The 21245-nt window shown below is 41.8% G+C and overlaps 1 protein-coding gene across 1 annotated transcript; it reads right to left on the reverse strand.

Moving 5' to 3' along the window:
* Nucleotides 1–864: 864 nt before the first annotated feature.
* On the reverse strand, nt 865–20775 carry LOC307128928 (uncharacterized protein). The gene is made up of 6 exons (XM_079821004.1): nt 20554–20775; nt 19783–20112; nt 19637–19672; nt 19306–19461; nt 16582–16619; nt 865–3447 (listed from the first exon to the last, which is right to left on the reverse strand). The coding sequence occupies exons 1-6, from the start codon at nt 20636–20638 to the stop codon at nt 3148–3150; spliced, it is 945 nt and encodes a 314-aa protein (XP_079677130.1). The 5' UTR covers nt 20639–20775; the 3' UTR covers nt 865–3147.
* Nucleotides 20776–21245: the final 470 nt, after the last annotated feature.

The following is a 21245-nucleotide window of genomic DNA, read 5'->3' on the forward strand; positions in this document are numbered from 1 at the left end:
TATATGAGTTACATATTATATGTAAAGCAGAATATGTACCCAAATTCATTTTAAATAGAATAAAGCAATTCATAGTTTTCACGTGACGTCACACGCTTATAGGAACGCCCACCTGGAGGCTTTCCTATTTTCAAAACAAGGCTTTCCTCCGTTGCCCGCCAGCCATTTTTTTTTACCAGGTTGTAGTAAGTTTTAATTCAGTAAGACAGTGATATTAAAATACAAAATTCAATATACACCTTATTGATGCATACTTTGTACAGGAAAGCAGATGAACACAGAACCCTTACGAAACAAAAATATATTGCAGTATATTGGAAAATATAATGTAATACATAAGGCGATATATTCCCATATATGGGATTTAATATTTATATTTTCCAATATATTGCAATATATTGAAAGCGGCAATCATTTGTATATTTTGCAATATACTGCAATATATTACATATATTGTATATATGTACCATCAATATATTAACAATATATTATAATATATTTCAAGTAATATATTGGTAAATATATTTTCCTTTCATAAGGGAATATTAGTGCAACACAAGGTTTCTCGTTAAGTGTATATTTCCCATCGAAACCCATAATAAAGAAAACACGTTGCGATCATATTCTGTGCTGATCTGCTCTACTGTATATTGTATGCATCATAAAAAAGGTGTAAACTGAATTTAATCTTTTAATATCACTGTTTTATACATTACGGCATGCACTTTAAAGATGGGTTGATTCCAAGATTCCAAGGTCTAGCATCTACATGCATTTAATACCTAATTTATTTGGGGTTTTGTAAAAATGTTTTATTACTTTTGGCTGAGGTGGTAATAAACAACACTTCAAATTTCTTTCTTTATATCCATTTATATACACATATTAATTTAGCACACGTCATCCCAAGTCTACAGAAAATATTGGTCATAGCCTTGTAAGCAATCCAACAGGATGTACAGAAAGTATATTTATATAGAGTAAATGACAGTTTACACCAAGAACGATAACTACAGTATATCAACTATATTGATAACAACACAGAAAACAATATCATTTGAATCACTTTCAAAAAGATTTTGCTGATGAATGATAAAAACATTGACAACCAATCCATCCTGCATTTAAATAAACAGACAGAACAGTATAATAAACAGAATGTTTTCGTCCTTTGATATGGATGCTAATGTATAGGTATTGTTATAGTCCTCTTTATAGTTATCATTCTTGGTCACTTCATGTTTTCTTATGACTTATCTTAAAAAACATTCAATCAACCAGTCATGTATTAACATAGTTTTTTTTTAAACAATGGAAATATACTGTAACCCATTAGTATCAGGTCAATATGTTGCGAATGGCTTCAAATTAGCCCTTGGTAGGCTTTACAGCAATGGATCTATCTACTGGGGCCATTTGCATAAACACAACAACTTTATTAACTTTATTAACTCACCCTCAAGCCATCGTAGGTGACTTTCTTCTTTCAGACGAATACAATCAGTTACATTAAAAAATATCCCGGCGCTTCCAAGCTTTATAATGGCAGTGAATGGCTGTTTCTGTTTTGAAGTCCATAAAAGTGCATCTATCATACAACTGCTCCACATGGAAGCAGGAAGCGAAGCGATGCGTTTGTGTAAGAAAAAATATCCATATTTAAAACTTTACAAACTGTAATCTCTAACTTCCACTAACTGTCATACACGTGCTCATGAGAGACTGCCGTTCCATCATATGACCTAGGACGCAGGCGTAGCTTGGTTCTCGTGAGAACTAGCATATTCTCACCGGAGCATCCTATATTATACGCTGGAACGCCAGTCTCTCGTGAATGCACGTACGCTTCATATGCTGGAACGCCAGTCTCTCGTGAATGCGTGTACGCTTCATATGCTGGAACGCCAGTCTCTCGTGAATGCGCGTACGCTTCATTGGCCTCATACGCTGGAACCCCAGTCTCTCGTGAATGCGCGTACGCTTCATTCGCCTCATACGCTGGAACCCCAGTCTCTCGTGAATGCGCGTACGCTTCATACACTTCAAGGCCTTTATTAACCCCCCGGAGCCATGTGGAGCAGTTTTATGATGGATAGATGCACTTTTATGGTCTTCAAATTTTGGGCTGCCATTATAAAGCTTGGCAGAGTCAGGGATTTTTTAAGTATTACTCCGATTGTATTCGTCTGAAAGAAGAATGTCATATACGTACACCTAGGATGACTTGAGGGTGAGTAAATCATGGGGTAATTTTTACTTTTGGGTGATCTATCCCTTTAAGAACTGAACAACTAAGAGTTGACAGAGCAACATTGTCTTGTAACTGACTTTAAAAAGTTATGACCAGTCCTAAAGAAGAAAATGTGATGACTAACTTATCATGCAACTTATTATGCAAGCTGCCACTGGTTTTCAGAGTTTTTTGGGATGCAATGAGCCAAAAGCAGTTAATCCAGTTAAATGGGACAAATAAGTCATCAATCATTAATTGCCCTTCATTTAGATGTCAGTAGTCAATCACTGCAATGGTTATTAATAATTGCCAAAAGGGCCTAAATCATTTTGTAAGTGGGAGAGTAGCATCAGTGGGTCCCTTTTAGTGGGGATTAATTATAATAATAAACCATATAGTATGAAATAAATGTCTAATAAAAATTAACATTTTTAAATAACGTGAAACAGAAACTATTCAACTAAAGTATAATTTAAACCACAAGCTAACAGGACAAATGGAAATCACAAAATACAGCATATATTCTCAACAACAGAGAATAATTATGTAATACATAATATACTGGAACATAGCTGGCACTGTATTAACCTTTTCATTTTAGTGCATACAATGTAGACTAACAAGTCTTCAGGATATGAATGTGTTGCATCAGACACCTATGATTAGTGGTGTGAGTTTCACTCAGAAACCACATTGAACTCTGAGCAATTTTCCGTGATGTAAGTGAAAAATGAAAGTATGAATCATGTGATGATTTGTCCTGTGTGGTGTGAAAACGTGCATACATCTTCTGCTTCCTGTTATCCAGACAATAGAGCTTCACAAAACGGACTGTGTGACTGAACTAAATAATTTTGGAGCCTTGAAAATGTTGCTTAACTTTGCCTGGTTATGTATAACCCGCAGAGGGGGTATCAGGAGACCCGGATTGATGCATACTCTGAAAACTCCTCTCTTGTCGGACGGGGTGTAGTAGATGATGGTGTTGGTGTCAGGTGATTCAGAGACGCATATACAACCTGGCTTGATCTGTTCTCTCTCCTGTTGGACAAACAATCATCACCTCCACAATCTGACAGAGGTGATGTAGACTGTACAGGTGGTAATGTTACACTGCGTTTGTTGCTGTCCCGAGAGTGCCACCATTTTTCTTCTGAGTCATCATGCTTCAGAACACTAGGGCTCGGTGACGACAAGACAGATGTTGCTGTATACTGCAAACATAACAGGACAATCATTAACAATGAGTTGTGCACTGGTTGTGCAATGGTGTAATGGTCGCACAAAGTTCATTAGTTAAGAATTAAATAATGTGCTAACACTTTACAATACGGATACACTAATATGCATTATACTACGGGGCCGTTGAATGCTTGAATCTGATTGGCTGATGAACGTTCTGAGGTTAGCAATTATTTTCTGGGAAACGCACAGCGAACGTAGTTCCAGGCAGCTCTCTTGACCGCATTACAGTTCCATATCACTTCACATAGTTAACTGTAATAACGGAAATTACAGGACTAAAAAAACAACAACATGACAGACGATTTTCCTGAAGTAAATTTTAATATTTACGGTGAATATAAAACGTTCAACAACTGGGTGGCAGCAGTAATAGACAGTTCAGATGAAAAACAACATAAACGGAAGCGGACATCAAAGGCAGCCGGCAACAACAAAAGACATAAAATTATTAGCGAAGAACAGTTCACTGTAAAACATTTCTCCAATTTAATATTTTCTAGTGACTGGTCACATCTAATTTTTTTAATTGGCCAAATTGAATTTCTGTGAATTAAATTGTATCAATTCACAGAAATTAAATTTGGCCAACTGAAAAATTTAGATGTGACCAGTCACTAGAACATTTTAAATTGGAGAGGCCTGAAATTTTTTACAGTGTTGGTAAATAATTTTTTTCCATTGGCTCAATATATTATTTCTAATTGAGCCCATGTTAACAGACTGTTGCCACAATGGATAAAATTCAATTCACAGTTCAATTTGGCCAATTGAAAAACTTAGGTGTGATCGGTCACTAGAAAATGTTGAATTGGAGAGGCCTTACATTTTTTACAGTGTAGAGACTACTAGCCCGGTCTTACCAGACTCTCGTACATTTCATTTGTATAGAGACTCTTGCCACTCTCCATTGACAAGCATTTACTTCCTTGAAGGCGGGTACTCTGTTGAAGTTTAAAACTATTGGATCTGCTCAGAGTCACTCTGATCTGCCATAACCAATCGCTAACGTTTGGTTCACCTTGAATGGCTTTGCTCGCATCTTTCTCCACCGCCATTACTGAACTACAACTCAAACTAGCGCACGACATCGACGTCATCGTTCTCAGCCACACGTCACGTATGTCACGCGGCGTTCACCTTTGATTCTCACTTGGAAGTCAATAAATGTGCACACCACCTCAGTGATAAAACCGAAAACTTGTGCATTCGGATTGTGATTTATTCACGGTGGCGGGGAAACCTGCAAACTATGAGCCCAGCTGTTGTGTGGAGGCCTGTTAGTAGATGAGACTGCCTGGGTTCGGTTTCGATATTAGTTATATTTTAATACAGTCAGTCATTGTAGTCACTCTGGGAATAGGCATAAACTATTAAAAGACAGAACGCAAGAGCTAAACTTCTACAAATTCAATAACATCCACAGCAAAAAAAGAAGGTAAGAAGAATTGTCGGAAAACTTTTCCCATTAATTAGATGTGCAAGGCAAGCTGGCAGGTTTTGGGGTTGTTATGGACAATTAAAAATGTGAACATTAGTTGCACAGTTGTGCGGTGGACTTTCAGTGAACGAATAAAGTCGGCGTTTATTTAATATCAAGGCTCCATAGTTTGTTTCTTGTATGATTGTTAGGCCTGCTGGTATAAATCGAGAAAGATGCGCTCTCTTCCCATGCAGTTTAAATTAACAGTTTAATTTCTTCAGGCTTGTCCTAGTCGACACCCTGACATGACAGTGTTAATTAGCCTATAATGTGAATGACTTGTGATTTTATCCGAGCTTTCTTTCTTTTTGCAATAGGCATTAATTAGTGGGCTAAATTGCAGCATATTGAAATTATGTGTCAAATTGCGCTTTTTATTACAATGATGAAATTGTACAGTAGCCTATTCTGGTAAGGTCATATTTGCAGATGTGTGTTTTATTTAGGGTGTTTATTTATTTTTGTCCCTGTGCGCTGATCGGAGACGGAGTTCACTGCTGATATTCTGGGGTACAATATTTATAGCCAATAGGCTATACTAGCAGGAGCGCGGGAAGTGGAGGTGCTGCAAATTTTAGTTCATTTACATTTATTCATTTTTAGCATTTAGTAATTTATTTGTACACTTTAAGTGGCCATTAAAAAATGCCTATTATGTATATGTTGAATGTTTTTAAAACATACATGAGGTCATATTGTGACCGTTGCCGTGTGCGTACAGTATAGAGAATGCGAAGAGTGGTAATGTAGTTTTGTGATCGGGAACGCGCTGCTCTTGTGGTCCGTAACATGATTGTATATGCTGTAATAAATATGCTGTCATATGCTTGGTATGATAAGAATAAATGCTTCTGTAAATAACGGCCCAATTCAAATGTTTACGTGCTTTTCTTTTTGTTTTGTAACGGTGATGAAATATATTGCTCTTGTAAACACTTGCCAGCATTTAAAGAAATACAAGTCTAGAAATGCATCCAAATTACAGCGCACGCAACCGCACGGTGCTCTGCAGTGGTCAAAAAGGTTATATTCTGGTCAAAGATATAGATAAGATATAAGATATATTCTTGAAAACTCAGAGATGTGGATTCGGAGAGCAATTAAATTACCACACGACCTTGGTGTTTGTCTAAAACAGTAGGTAATTTGGCCGGGGATTTTAACGTGGGTGGTGGGAGACGGACGGCTTCAGCCAACTCCTTCACCACTAAGGGAGCGAGCTGGAAAATCATACTTTTCCCGGGCCAACAACATCATGGCCACCAATAAAACTCAGCAAAGATTGTTCTTGCTCTGGCTTTAACTTTTTGATATTCGGCAGCGGTGCCAGGAATGAATGGCTTCGCTCACGTCTTTTTCCAACGCCATTACTGAACTACAACTCAAACTTGCGCACAACATCGACGTCATCGTTCTCAGCCACTCCCTCTGTTCGCTGATTGTTCGGAGAAAACCTACGCATATACAGCAGTCCCAGACGGAGTACTGAAGGAAAATGAAAATTGAGCGGAAGTACGTAGGAGGGTGGAGCCAGGCTAAGAGACTACAGCCAGTTGTAGGAGCTCCGCATGTTTTCAACCCGCCCATAGGGGTGGGATCTCACTCACAGAATGTGAGATGGTGGTCCAGTGGGTTAAACCATGTAACTGATACGCAGAAGGTTGCTGGTTCGATCCCAGTGGTTACCACCAGTGTGTTCTTGAGCAAGGCACTTTACTCCATGTTGCTCCAGGGGGATTGTCCCTGTAATACGGGTACTGTAAGTCGCTTTGGATAAAAGCGTCTGCCAAATGCATAAATGTAAATGTAAATCCTGCTGCGTTTGTGCCGTGACTTTCGTTCGGCTCACTCATACTTTATTGAAAAGACACGTTCAGTTTTTAATTGTAGTGTCTGTTCTCTAACTGAACGAAATTATTTCATTACTATGAAAATCAAAACAACGGTGGGGGCGGTGTCATGGTGGGCAAGTGATAACCAGTGGCTGTTAGAGATGTGCGGTTGGCGGTTACAACCACGGACTCCGTGGATAAACCGTGGATCGGGCGGATGACGTGACGAAAAATTATATTTTAATTAAATTTGGGCGGGTGGCGATTAAACCAATCAAATGAATAATAAAAAAAAAGATAAAGGCCTACATTGTTAAATATTGTTGCAGCGCCTGGTAGGCCAGTAAGGAAACCTGCAAACTATGAGCCCAGCTGTTGTGTGGAGGCCTGTTAGTAGATGAGACTGCCTGGGTTCGGTTTCGATATTAGTTATATTTTAATACAGTCAGTCATTGTAGTCACTCTGGGAATAGGCATAAACTATTAAAAGACAGAACGCAAGAGCTAAACTTCTACAAATTCAATAACATCCACAGCAAAAAAAGAAGGTAAGAAGAATTGTCGGAAAACTTTTCCCATTAATTAGATGTGCAAGGCAAGCTGGCAGGTTTTGGGGTTGTTATGGACAATTAAAAATGTGAACATTAGTTGCACAGTTGTGCGGTGGACTTTCAGTGAACGAATAAAGTCGGCGTTTATTTAATATCAAGGCTCCATAGTTTGTTTCTTGTATGATTGTTAGGCCTGCTGGTATAAATCGAGAAAGATGCGCTCTCTTCCCATGCAGTTTAAATTAACAGTTTAATTTCTTCAGGCTTGTCCTAGTCGACACCCTGACATGACAGTGTTAATTAGCCTATAATGTGAATGACTTGTGATTTTATCCGAGCTTTCTTTCTTTTTGCAATAGGCATTAATTAGTGGGCTAAATTGCAGCATATTGAAATTATGTGTCAAATTGCGCTTTTTATTACAATGATGAAATTGTACAGTAGCCTATTCTGGTAAGGTCATATTTGCAGATGTGTGTTTTATTTAGGGTGTTTATTTATTTTTGTCCCTGTGCGCTGATCGGAGACGGAGTTCACTGCTGATATTCTGGGGTACAATATTTATAGCCAATAGGCTATACTAGCAGGAGCGCGGGAAGTGGAGGTGCTGCAAATTTTAGTTCATTTACATTTATTCATTTTTAGCATTTAGTAATTTATTTGTACACTTTAAGTGGCCATTAAAAAATGCCTATTATGTATATGTTGAATGTTTTTAAAACATACATGAGGTCATATTGTGACCGTTGCCGTGTGCGTACAGTATAGAGAATGCGAAGAGTGGTAATGTAAGAGGGGATATGTATCACCCGAGTAAGCTCCAGTCTCTTGTAAATGGGTCCAACGTAGTAATGCAGGCATACACGGAAAGATGCATCTTTAGGGACTTTATTTGTCAGAGCTCATATTATGCGACCTATGTGCACACCAGTCCAACTCACTTTTCTTTGCGCATCTCCCTTTTTTACATATAACAATAACTGCGCATGTCAGCGCACCAATTCCCCATACGTATTTAATAACGTCACCATTGCATCAAACATGAACAGCCAACCAAATTACTCAATTTACATATTACAAAATAATCACAAAATATCTCTCACATTTTTCCCCCCTTAGAAAAAGAAATGTCCTCATTTCAAATATGCAAAGAACAAAATATCTCTCAAATTTTTTCCTTTTGAAATGTCACAGATTTTGTGCAAGATAGGGGAACAAAATATACAAATGTAATTATGGAACTGCTTGTTCTTACATTGTAAAACATTGGAACCTATAACAAAAAAAATACAATATATACACTTTTTTTTTTTTTTTTTTTTTAAACAAGAAAACTTCTTAGGCCTTTTAACCACACGTCCAGAACGAGTGACCACAGCTTCAGATGCCTGCTGCCCAACTACTGAAGAGGCATGTTCAACCAATTGAAATGGCTGCCGTACAGACTGAGGAACTCGCACCATGCGACCTGAAGGCCTACGTATATGAGGAACAGAGGAGAGTACAGGAGCCCCATTTTCACTACCCAGAGGCACTCCTGATGACAAAGGGAGAGAACCAGACAAACCTGTTGTCACAGGGTGTTTTGGTGATGGTTCATGTTCATTGTTCTTGGTTCTGTTTTCAGTTTATCATGTTCATGGTTATGTTTGAGTTTGTCATGTTCACAGTCTTGTCATGCACTTCCTGGTCTTGTCATGTGACTCCCATGCCCTCATGTGATCTTGTGTCTTGTCCTGTCATTGGTTCATTGTTTAATCACTGTTCACAGGTGTCACTTGTCTTGTCATTAGTCTGTGTGTGTATTTAAGCCCTCATGTTTGCCATGTGTCTTTGTCTGTTATTAACGTTGTACCCGTTGGTGGTGAGTGTTCTCAAGTCTGTTATGTTTAATCAAGCCAAGTTTATTGTCAAGCCAAGTTTTGTTTGTTGTTTTGCCAAGTTTTGAGTTATGTTAGGATTTATGTTTGGATAAATAAATGCTGCACATGGGTTCTGAACATTTGCCTCCAGTGGACCGTATGTTACAGAATAACAGACCAAAATTATGAACCCAGCAGTTGCCATCCTTCACCTACGCCAAGGCCATCGATCCATTGAGGACTATATTGAGGAGTTTTGTGGACTCTCCAGCCAGGTGGAATTTAATGATGTTGCCCTCAAGGGGATTTTTCTTAATGGACTTCGTGAGGTTGTAAGCTATTTGATGCCCGAAAGCAACTCCCCGGGGACTCTGGCCCAGTATATTGACTTTGCACTTCTGCTGAGTGATTCCTCGTTCACTGTGGGTTTTGCAGAAGAGGAGCTCCACTGTCCCACAGTACTCTCCACCCCAGTGAGCCCAGCCCACGTCCATGCTCCAGCCCACGTCCATGCTCCAGCCCACGTCCATGCTCCAGCCCACGTCCATGCTCCAGCCCACGTCCATGCTCCAGCCCACGTCCATGCTCCAGCCCAAGGCCCCGTCCAGGCTCCAGCCCAAGGCCCCGTCCAGGCTCCAGCCCAAGGCCCCGTCCAGGCTCCAGCCCAAGGCCCCGTCCAGGCTCCAGCCCACGGCCCCGTCCAGGCTCCAGCCCACGGCCCCGTCCAGGCTCCAGCCTACGGCCCCGTCCAGGCTCCAGCCTACGGCCCCGTCCAGGCTCCAGCCCACGGCCCCGTCCAGGCTCCAGCCCACGGCCCCGTCCAGGCTCCAGCCCAAGGCCCCGTCCAGGCTCCAGCCCAAGGCCCCGTCCAGGCTCCAGCCCAAGGCCCCGTCCAGGCTCCAGCCCAAGGCCCCGTCCAGGCTCCAGCCCAAGGCCCCGTCCAGGCTCCAGCCCAAGGCCCCGTCCAGGCTCCAGCCCAAGGCCCCGTCCAGGCTCCAGCCCAAGGCCCCGTCCAGGCTCCAGCCCAAGGCCCCGTCCAGGCTCCAGCCCAAGGCCCCGTCCAGGCTCCAGCCCACGGCCCCGTCCAGGCTCCAGCCCACGGCCCCGTCCAGGCTCCAGCCCACGGCCCCGCTGTTCCGCCCAAGAAAATTTTTGGGGGGGGCAAGGGGTACATGGAGGCCATGAAGGCCCCGCCTCTGTGGCCTGATGAACTGCCGTTACCGCCATGGCCCGGTGAACTGCCGTTACCGCCAAGGCCTGATGAACTCCAGTTGCCGCCATGGCCACCCACGCCTGAGGGTCCAGGTCCTCCCACGCCTGAGGGTCCAGGTCCTCCCACGCCTGAGGGTCCAGGTCCTCCCACGCCACAGGGTCCAGGTCCTCCCACGCCACAGGGTCCAGGTCCTCCCACGCCACAGGGTCCAGGTCCTCCCACGCCACAGGGTCCAGGTCCTCCCACGCCACAGGGTCCAGGTCCGCCCACGCCACAGGGTCCAGGTCCGCCCACGCCACAGGGTCCAGGTCCACCCACGCCACAGGGTCCAGGTCCGCCCACGCCTCAGGGTCCAGGTCCGCCCACGCCTCAGGGTCCAGGTCCGCCCACGCCTCAGGGTCCAGGTCCGCCCACGCCTCAGGGTCCAGGTCCGCCCACGCCACAGGGTCCAGGTCCGCCCACGCCACAGGGTCCAGGTCCGCCCACGCCTCAGGGTCCAGGTCCGCCCACGCCACAGGGTCCAGGTCCGCCCACGCCACAGGGTCCAGATCCGCCCACGCCACAGGGTCCTGGTCCGCCCACGCCACAGGGTCCAGAATCTCTGACTCATACTGCCGTCCCTGATCAGAGACCAATTCCTCCGGAACTCCGTATTCAGGTATGTACTGTTCACACAACAACCGTGCCACTGTACTGGCTTTTTGGTCCACCATAGGATATGCGTTGACATATTTAGTGAAATGATCTTGCACTACCAACACATACCTATTACCACTGGATGTGACAGGCAGTTCTGTAATATCAGTACACACAAACTGAAAAGGTCTCACAGCACTAATCGACTGTAGCGGTGCCCTTCGCTGAGGAACAGGCTTTTTCCGAGACTCACAAGCTTCACACGACTCACAATGCTGTTCTATGACACTTCTCATTCCTGGCCAGAAACACAAACTCTCTTTGTGCTCTTTTCAGTGTGCGTTCAGCACTGTAGTGTCCAGCACAGGGATTGCCATGCAAATAATATAACATGTCCTGAATAAGAACATCAGGAATGACCACCTGATAAGTTTGAGGTTTACCTGGAGCACTACAGGCTGTACGACACAGCACTTCACCCTTCAACACCATACATGGAAACTGCCACCAAAGTTGTCTCAATTTCCCTTTTACATGCCTAAGATTAGGTCTCTTCTGATTTTCAACCCAACTGTAGACCTGTGAGAGCAAAGGATCTTGTGGCGGGCAGCGAGGCCGAGGGACCGTGAGGGCGGGACGAGGCGGCGCTCATCAGGGAGGATGAGCGCCAGCTGCGCGCCGCAGCGATCTCGGCCCTTGCGGAGGAGTGAGGGACTATAAAGGAGGAGCGACAACAGTGAGGGACGAGAGAGGACCAGGCCTGGATTTTATGTTGAGTTTTATTTATGTTTTGTTATGTGTTGCTGCAGTCGACCGTGAGGGGCTGCAGCTTTTTATTTTCATTGTGTTTGTTTGTATGTAGGCGGCAGTTGACCGTGAGGGGCTGTCGCCGCCATTTTATTTTGATTAAAAGTTTGTTTAATGTTCGCCGGTTCCCGCCTCCTTCTTCCCGTACAAACAACATTTACTACAGATCTGTTTTCTGATAGTATGCAATGTCTTCTCCCTCATCACCCAAAGAGGTACACAACCTATTTACAGTAGACTCAGAAAAATGGCCATCAATTTCACATTCGGTCAGACAAATTTGTGACACCACCTTAGGCTGACTTTCTGTACGGTTGGCACTAGCAAAAACAGCCGACTGAGAAGTGACAGGCAAGTCATCTGTTTGAATGGATACTGTCTGTGTGAGAGGTTTTGGAGTCAGAGATGAATCTACAGGAATTCGAGACATGGCATCCGCATTAGTATGGCTCTTGCCATCTTTGTGAACGATCACCCTTTCATACGGATCAAGCTCCATAGCCCAGCGACCTCTACGTCCTGTGGGATCAATGTCAAACTTCAATTTCCTCAGGCCAACAAGAGGTTTGTGATCGGTGACAATTGTAAAAGAGCAGTTACTCAAGTAGTGTCGAAAATGCCTGAATGACCAAACTATTGCCCACAGTTCCTTATCATAAGTGGACCATTTTCGTTCAGTCGAGGTAAGTACGTGACTAGCGTATGCAACAACTCGCTCTTTACCGTCTTGAATTTGAGACAAGACAGCACCAATCGCTGTATTAGACGCATCTGTACTCAGTATAAACGCTTGATCAAAATTAGGGAATGCCATGATGGGAGGCGATGTTAAAGCTTCTTTCAATTGCAGAAAGGCTGCTGAGCACTTATCAGTCCACTCAAATTGAACATCTTTGTGGGTTAGTCTGTGTAAGGGTTGAGCCTTAAAAGCATAGTCTTGAACAAAGCGCCGGTAATAACTACACAAGCCCAAAAATCCTCGTACCTCAGTAGCAGATTTAGGAGTCGGCCAATCTCTTACTTTCTGGCTATGAGCTGGATCCAGAGCCAACCCATCCTTTGAGACAACATGAGCCATGTACGTTACCGATGCCTTGCAAAAATGACACTTCGTAGGATTAAGCTTAAGACCTGCTTCCCTAAACCTAGTCAAAATGTCTGTGAGGTTTTTCATGTGATCCTCAAAATCTTTACCCATACAGATGATGTCATCTAAATAAATGACACACTTTGTCCAATGCAAACCTCTCAGGACTAATTCCATTAGCCTTTGAAATGTAGGCGGACTATTTTTCAGGCCCATAGGCATCACCTTAAAATGATATAGTCCCTCTCCAGTGGTAAAGGCCGTCTTTTTTCTGTCATTTGGATCTAATTCTACTTGCCAATAACCCGAAGACATGTCCATGGTAGAAAAATACTGAGACCCAGATAACGCATCAAGACTATCATCCACCCTGGGCAACGGGTGCGCGTCAGTAATGGTTACGGAATTCAATTTGCGATAGTCAACGCAAAATCTGTAGGTATTGTCCTTCTTCCTCACCATAACTACTGGACTTGACCAAGGACTATCACTATCCTCTAGTATATCCTGTGTTTTAAGGGTTTCTACCTGACGGTGAATTTCTGCCTTGAGAGCAGGAGAAGTCCTGTACGCTCACTGGGAAATGGGAGTGTCATCTATGGTCCTGATTTTGTGGGTAACCAAGCTGGTTCTACCGTAGTCCTGAGCATGCTGACTGAATACATCAGAGAAAGAGGTTAGCAAATCTGTTAGACTCTTTTGCTGTGTCACAGATAACTCAGTGTTAGAGAGATCAGGCAGTACAGGTGACTTGGGCATTGACGCTTGACTGGACACAACAGTATTTTGAACACTCACATTATTCACAGTTTTATCAACGATCACAAAACCATCCTGATCACCCTCAGAAACCGAGTGAAAAGTACCAATTGGAGTGCCACTGTACAAGGAAATGTCATCTGCAGAAGGATTGACAACTTTCAGATAAATTGACCCCTTATCTGCTTTTGTCACAGTCCATGCAAACCCTACCTTTGAGTCTTCACGATAGTGAGGCTCAAACACACCAGTGTAGCCATTTGGTTGTAACCCTGCTTGATGTGATGCAAGTTTTGCAGAAATTATGGCTTCCGACAGGGCAGGAACAACCGTAGTGGTCGCCACTGTAACATCCACAAGTTTCAGGTTATGGTGGTCTACACTTTCAAAGGATAAGGAGTCATCACCTATGTCAAAAGACATGTTACACATGTTAATCACAATCTTGTGCATAGACAAAAAGTCCCAACCAAGTACAACTGCTTTTGAGCAATTTCTGATCACTTGAAATGAATGTGACACTGTACGTTTACCCAAAGTGACATTAGCCGACAAAGTACCCACTGAATCTAAAGTGTCACCAGAAATAGATGTCAGAGGTATGAACTGTTTCACCAAGGGTCTTTGACGTAAAGTTGGAGTAGACATTCTGAAATCTTCACTTATCAGAGAAACATCAGCACCAGTATCGACAAATGCCTGAACTACTGTGTCTTCGATTACAAGTGATACATTTTGTGTCACAACCTGACCAGTATCTGAAGTCACATGATGTTCAACATTACCAATGGGCCTGGTGTCAGTAGCAGTTGGCAATTGGCCCTCATTGTCAACTACTGGTAGTTTCCCTGGCCCTGATGACCACGTGAAGGAGACTCGAAACGCACATGTCCAGGACTTGGAGATCGGTGACTAAGCCGCTTTGTTGAGTAGCCATCCGATGACCTGTCGCCCCGACCACGGTCGGAACGAGAAGAACGATCCAGGGAGTCTCAAGCTGTGATGCGTTGGCCCCGTTGCTGTGACATCCTAGGACTTTGATCACGATAGCCATCGTGTCTGCGCGCTTCATAATAGTCCCTGTTGCCACTAGAGTCTCTGTATGAAGGTCTATGTTGTTCATCAAAAGAGTCAGAGTCATTAAATGAATGTCTGTCATACCTGCGACGTTCAGATGTGCGTCCTCTTGAATCATCAGGGGTAAGGCTGCGCCACTGACGATCCGGTGAAGTGGGGTATCTGTTGGCATACCTCCGTCTGCTGACTTCGAGCTGAAGTTGATCCATTCTCTCTGTCAAACTTTCCAAGGTCCGTTGAAGCTTCATGAAGTCCCCTGATATAGCTGAGTGAACCGCAGGAAGTCCTGTAGATACTGCAGAATAAGAAGAGGTAGGTACTGTCTGTGGAAGAATGTTTGATCCAGGAAAGGCTCCTCCTGTTGAAGAAGTCCACTGCTGTGCGTGCGATGGCAGCAGTACTTTGCTGGCCTGGTGCGCCTGCTCAATCTGCAGTGCCAGCGTAAGAGCAGCATCCAATGTGTCTACACCTTGTTCATGTATGCGAAGCTGAAGATATGGCTCAATTCCAGCAATGAAACGCCTGAATTTTTCTCCGTTCTTTGCATTAACCTCGTAAGTGGGAAAAGCTTCATCCACCAAGTGGCTAATTTCTGCTGCAAACACCTGGAGAGCCTCGCCAGGCAGACGTGTACGTGCGTTAACATAACTTTGAAATGTGGATAGATAAACTCGTTTGCCAAAAACATCTTTCATTTTTTCTTTCACTTGTTTATAGTCCTTCTTGATGTCACTAGGCAAACTGTCCCAGTAGCTAAAAGCAGTACCACCGAGACAGGTTGGCAAAAACTTAGCTAATCGGGCATCATCAAAATCGGTGCTAGCCTCCACAGTCACTTCAAATCGTCTACACCAGTGAAGAAAATCTTCTTTCCCATCCCCCAAAAAGATGGGCAGAAAATGTCCATGGAAACGCTGCACCCCATGCGAGCTACTTGTGCCAGGCAAATCACGTGCTGAATCTGCTTCACTCATTTTACAATACAGTTCAGTAACTTCTCTCTGTATTCAAAAATAATAAAATGTCCCGCAAAGTCCATCAAATTAAACAATGATTACCGTTCGAGTCATCGTGTGTCCTTGAAGTTCGCGGTCAAACTGGCACTGTAATCCTCTGTGATCTGGCCGCTGTGAAAAACTCACAAATAAACTTGTCCACAGTTGAAGCACCAAGCAAAATAAACGTCACGACTCGGGGGTAACATAAAGCAGAAATATTGAGCTTGTTATCATCCACCGCCGTGATACCACATCCAACGCATTCAACACCCGCCGAAGAGAGTTCACTCACGCGCCATGCACGTCGTCCAAACCCGCTGCCACCAAAATGTAAGAGGGGATATGTATCACCCGAGTAAGCTCCAGTCTCTTGTAAATGGGTCCAACGTAGTAATGCAGGCATACACGGAAAGATGCATCTTTAGGGACTTTATTTGTCAGAGCTCATATTATGCGACCTATGTGCACACCAGTCCAACTCACTTTTCTTTGCGCATCTCCCTTTTTTACATATAACAATAACTGCGCATGTCAGCGCAACAATTCCCCATACGTATTTAATAACGTCACCATTGCATCAAACATGAACAGCCAACCAAATTACTCAATTTACATATTACAAAATAATCACAAAATATCTCTCACAGTAATATTTCCTCCAGAGTGAGAGCGCCTTTCTGAAGATTACGTTCATTTCTAAAGCTCATGCCCTTTGTGACATGCTGGTTCGGATATAGGCCTACTGAAATAAATAGCTATAGGGCACACAACACTAATCAGAGTAATTTATAAAAAACATACCTGAACCTGCGCTCTCTGTGTTTTCCTTCTTCTGGAAGCTGACAATGATCAGTAAAGGGACAAAGTCAGGATCAAGCCAGAACATGACGGGTTAGTTCACCCAAAAATGAAAATTAGTCCGTGATTTACTCACCCTCAAATCATTGTATATGACATTCTTCTTTCAGACGAATAAAATCGTTATATTAAAAAAGTCCTGGCTAATCCAAGCATTATAATGGAAGTGAATTGTTGCCTCATTTATGAAGTCCATAAAAGTGCATCTATCCATCATATAACTGCTCCACACGGCTCCAGGGGATTAATAAAGGCCTTCTGAAGCGAAGTGGCGTGTTTATGTATAAAAAATATCCATATTTAAAACTATATAGACTAAAATAACTAACTTCAGGCGGATTGCCGTACGCATACACTGTATGTCTACATATCTATGGGCGTACGCATTGATTTACGGAGAAAGAGTAACCCTTGTCACATGATGCATTGACGAACGTGGAAGCGCAGAGGATAGAGCAAAACAAAACACCGGTCATGAATAAGAGTCTAAAATGAGAATTTTTTAAGAGAAATGGCGGAGGATTTCGATATAAGAGAAGAAGAGTTTACGTTTGTTGCCCAGCCCTATCCCAGAAAAGCGTCAAAGCTTGTGATGCTTCTATACATTGTGTCAGGGGTTACTCTTTTGCCGTAAGTTGAATTGCGCATGGCTTTCTGCCGGAAGTTAAATATTTTAGTCTATAACATTTTAAATATGGATATTTTTCTTGCACAAATGCACCACTTCAATTCAGAAGGCCTTTATTAACCCCCCGGAGCCGTGTTGAGCAGTTATATAATGGATAGATGCCCTTTTATGGACTTCATAAACGAGGCAACAATTCACTGCCATTATAATGCTTGGATTAGCCAGGACTTTTTTAACACTTAAATGCATACCTCGGGTCTTTAGCGACCCGAGACGTCATTCACTACCCTCCTCCTCATTAATTTTTTTAAGTTAGACATAAACCTTCTTAGTATTCCTCAATCAATCCATTTTAAACAATATAACAAGAAAAAGATAATAAAATTATAATTGAATGCCTGTTTTTCCACTAGTTTTTTGTCAAAATTGTATAGGGTCGCTAACGACCCGAGGTGTGTAAGATTGTACTTTTTTTCCCTGCACAATAATAAATGAATCTATAATGATGAAATAACTGCAATTCACCTTTATTCCACAAAGTGGCAATGTCTGATACACAATGAGGAAGTGACGTTTCACTCATACTTACTGAAAACGAAACAATAATAATTATAATTTGAAAAACTTGAAATGGCTCAGCGATTTACTGCAGAGAAAGTACTGAACACAATCAAATATTAGTGTCACTTGATGATGGATCTGGTGAAGGAAGCTGTCAGTGATCAAAATATTTATTATCAAGACATTGAAAAAGAGTTTTGAGAATATGCGTGATATCGCGAATATGAGGCAGATGCAGAATGTACTGGGAAATGAGCTCTGACGAGGACAGTGATGAATGATGGTATAAAACATCTGCTCAAACTGAACCCTTCCAAGCTCCAAAAGGTAACGAAATATGTTTTATTTTATTCTTCTGTAATTGTTGCTCTAATATCAGGAGTTTTATATATTATCGCGACAGGTATAGATCTATCCATGTTAGATATAGATCCGGGTCGCTAAAGACCAGAATATGTAAGAATGTTTGGCGAAACAGTCATGCATGAAAGGGTTAAGGGGGATTCGATTCTATCAATCAGATTCAGCCATACATATATGATCCAAAATCAGATCCAGAGGCTGAAATTGAAGAGGAGCAGCAGCCACGACTTCAGCAGGATGTCTCTATGTGGTATGTACTGTAACTGTATATATTTGCTTGGCAGCTTGTGTAAATGACTAATTTCATTATGTCACCGTAATTTTTTTTCTTTGTCGTTTTAAAAAGGTGTACATGTGGGAAGTGCAGTTCGATGCCAACTGAGACGGAAAATGTTTGCTGCCAAGAAATAGAACCGGTTATACTGCATGAAATGCATTAATGTGTAAAGTTGTAGTTTGTGTAAGACTTAATATGATAGCATACAGTTAGTTTACTAAATGTACTTGTCTTTATAAAAGATTTTACACGTTATTCCTTCACCACATTTATAAACTTTGGGGATCACTATATAACATTGTAGGTGTTATGCAACCAGTGTATTGCTGTAATATGATCTAATTACATGCTTGCATAGTCCCTAGCGCAGCTGACGACTTCCCGAAAGCCGAGCAAAACATGTTGATGGGCGTGCTTTTGCTCTCTCTCTCTGGTCGACGTGTGCACGCGCCCTTCCAGGAGAAGTGTCCGTACAAGGAAATTCCGCCCTTGTTGACGTCACTTAGGCCCATACTCGAAAAAAACTTTACGAAACTTGTGAGAAACCGGAAGGAGTATTTTTGGCTCAGAAATACTCCATCAAATGTCCAACTTATTTTTGGAAATTTTGGCCATGTTTAGCATAAGTCTTTAACAGTGTAAAAAAAAAAAATTCAGAATTCATGAAATAGCATTATACCCCCCCTTTAATATAACTCAGATTGTATTCGTCTGAAAGAAGAATGTCATATACACCTAGGATGACTTGAGGGTGAGTAAATCATGGGCTAATTTTCATTTTTGGGTGATCTAACCCTTTAAATATGTCAAAATAATAGAACATGACAAAATAACTTACTTTTAGATCCATTAACACACAGAAAAGAGATGAGCGTTAATATGAGAACAGGAATCACTACACCCATACAGATGAAGACATACGGCAGCCACCATGGGTTTGAATCAGAGCTGGAATCTGTGTTGTCTCTCTCAGTGTTGTCTTTTTCTACTGTCGCTAAGAAAATAAAAACTAGTATCATTTTTAAAAAGGAGAAGCAATTTTTACTCTAAGCTGGAACAGCATACAGTAATACTTAATATTTTAGTTTTTTCTTGAACTGAATCATATGAAATGTTTGAGAAGAACATGCACATCACTCTGTGATTAGAATGAAACTGCTCTTTCTTACTTTCAGAGCAAGACATTTCATCTTCCAGGTTGTCATCTGTGAAAGATTTAAAACGGCTTTAAAACTTCAATAATTCAAAAATGACTGCAGTTACATAAACCGTATTTGTTAACATAAAAAAATTGATAAAAATGATAAAAAAATACCTGAAACAGAAATATTAATATAATGGCTATTAGTTGACAAGTTTGATAACAGTAGTTCACATCTGTAGAGGCCATCATGATGCTTTGATATATTTGTGAAAGTTAAATATGAAGTCAACAGATCTGGTGCTGAATAGTTCTGTGATGATGACATTTGACCTGATCCAGACACTGGAATCCATGCTTTCACGTTTTCTTTAGTCCATGTGATACTGATTGCCTGATCATCACAATACTTCAGATTGCAGGAGATCCTGAAAGGCCTGTTTATACAGGGTTTATGAACAGCTCCTCTATGAACTTTAAAGACAGGACATTTGGGGGCCTGGCCTAAAACATAAAACATTGCAGCAAATGTATGAAGACAATAATACTAGTATAAAGTTACAACATTAACACAAGGTTCAAATGAAACAATGCCAAGGAAATGAACATATAAACGTTCCACTTCACTACTTTGCTGTATGCACTATGCAGCAGATCTCATAGCGAACAGACTATAAATGTCCAACTGTAAAGCATTTGCTTTTAAGCATGTGTTACACTGGTTTATGTTATCAAGACTACAAATGAAAAGTGTCTGGAAACTAACTAAGTTGTGGTTTTAAACATAACAATGTTGTTTGTTATGTCACCTAAAATACCCCTTAATACCGTAAAATTCCACTTGCAACTTACTTTTGATTTCAATTGCTTCTGCACCCCCACATTTTGTTTAACTTTTAGTCAGATTTAGTCAAATTCAATAGAATGTTCTCACCTTGAACTCACCTTGTACGTCAGTGCTCACATGGAGGATACAAACTACAAACACATCCAGGAACAAAGCTGTCTTCCTCAGGTATTGCCAATCCATCTCAAATACAAATATGTCAAAAATGGTCTCCAAAATATAAATTAATCCAGTTTAACCCTCACAGTCACCAACTAAATCACACAACTCAACACTTATTTCTGTCACTCTGTCATTGTGCTCTTTATTTTTCTACTTGTGGTTTCCATTTCCTTTACCTACGCATTATGCACTCATCCTGCTCCGTGTGCTTTTGCACAAGTAGTGAGTGAGCTTCACATGATTTTGGACAGGAGAGCGTTTTTGCTCTGTTTTGTTGCTATGCATACTTAATGTAAGGCAAGGCAAGGCAAGTTTATTTATATGGCACATTTCATACACAATGGTAATTCAAAGTGCTTTACATAGAAAAGGTATTACAATAGTGATAGAATAATCACAACATATGCATCCAAAATAAAAATACCATGTATAAGAAATAGAATTAAAAATAACAATCATACTTAACTAAAGGCTAAAATACTAAATTCGAAGCTCCCCTGTATGAACAGGGGCCCGTTTCAATAAGGAGGTTCCAACCAACTCTGAGTTTAAACCTGAACTCCGAGTTGACTTACTCTGAGATGGGAAACTCTGAGTTTTGGGTTTCAGAACAGCCGAATTAAGGTAG

The sequence above is a fragment of the Gobio gobio genome (genome assembly GCF_949357685.1).
Source record: "Gobio gobio genome assembly, chromosome: 7".
Taxonomy (NCBI): Eukaryota; Metazoa; Chordata; class Actinopteri; order Cypriniformes; family Gobionidae; genus Gobio; species Gobio gobio.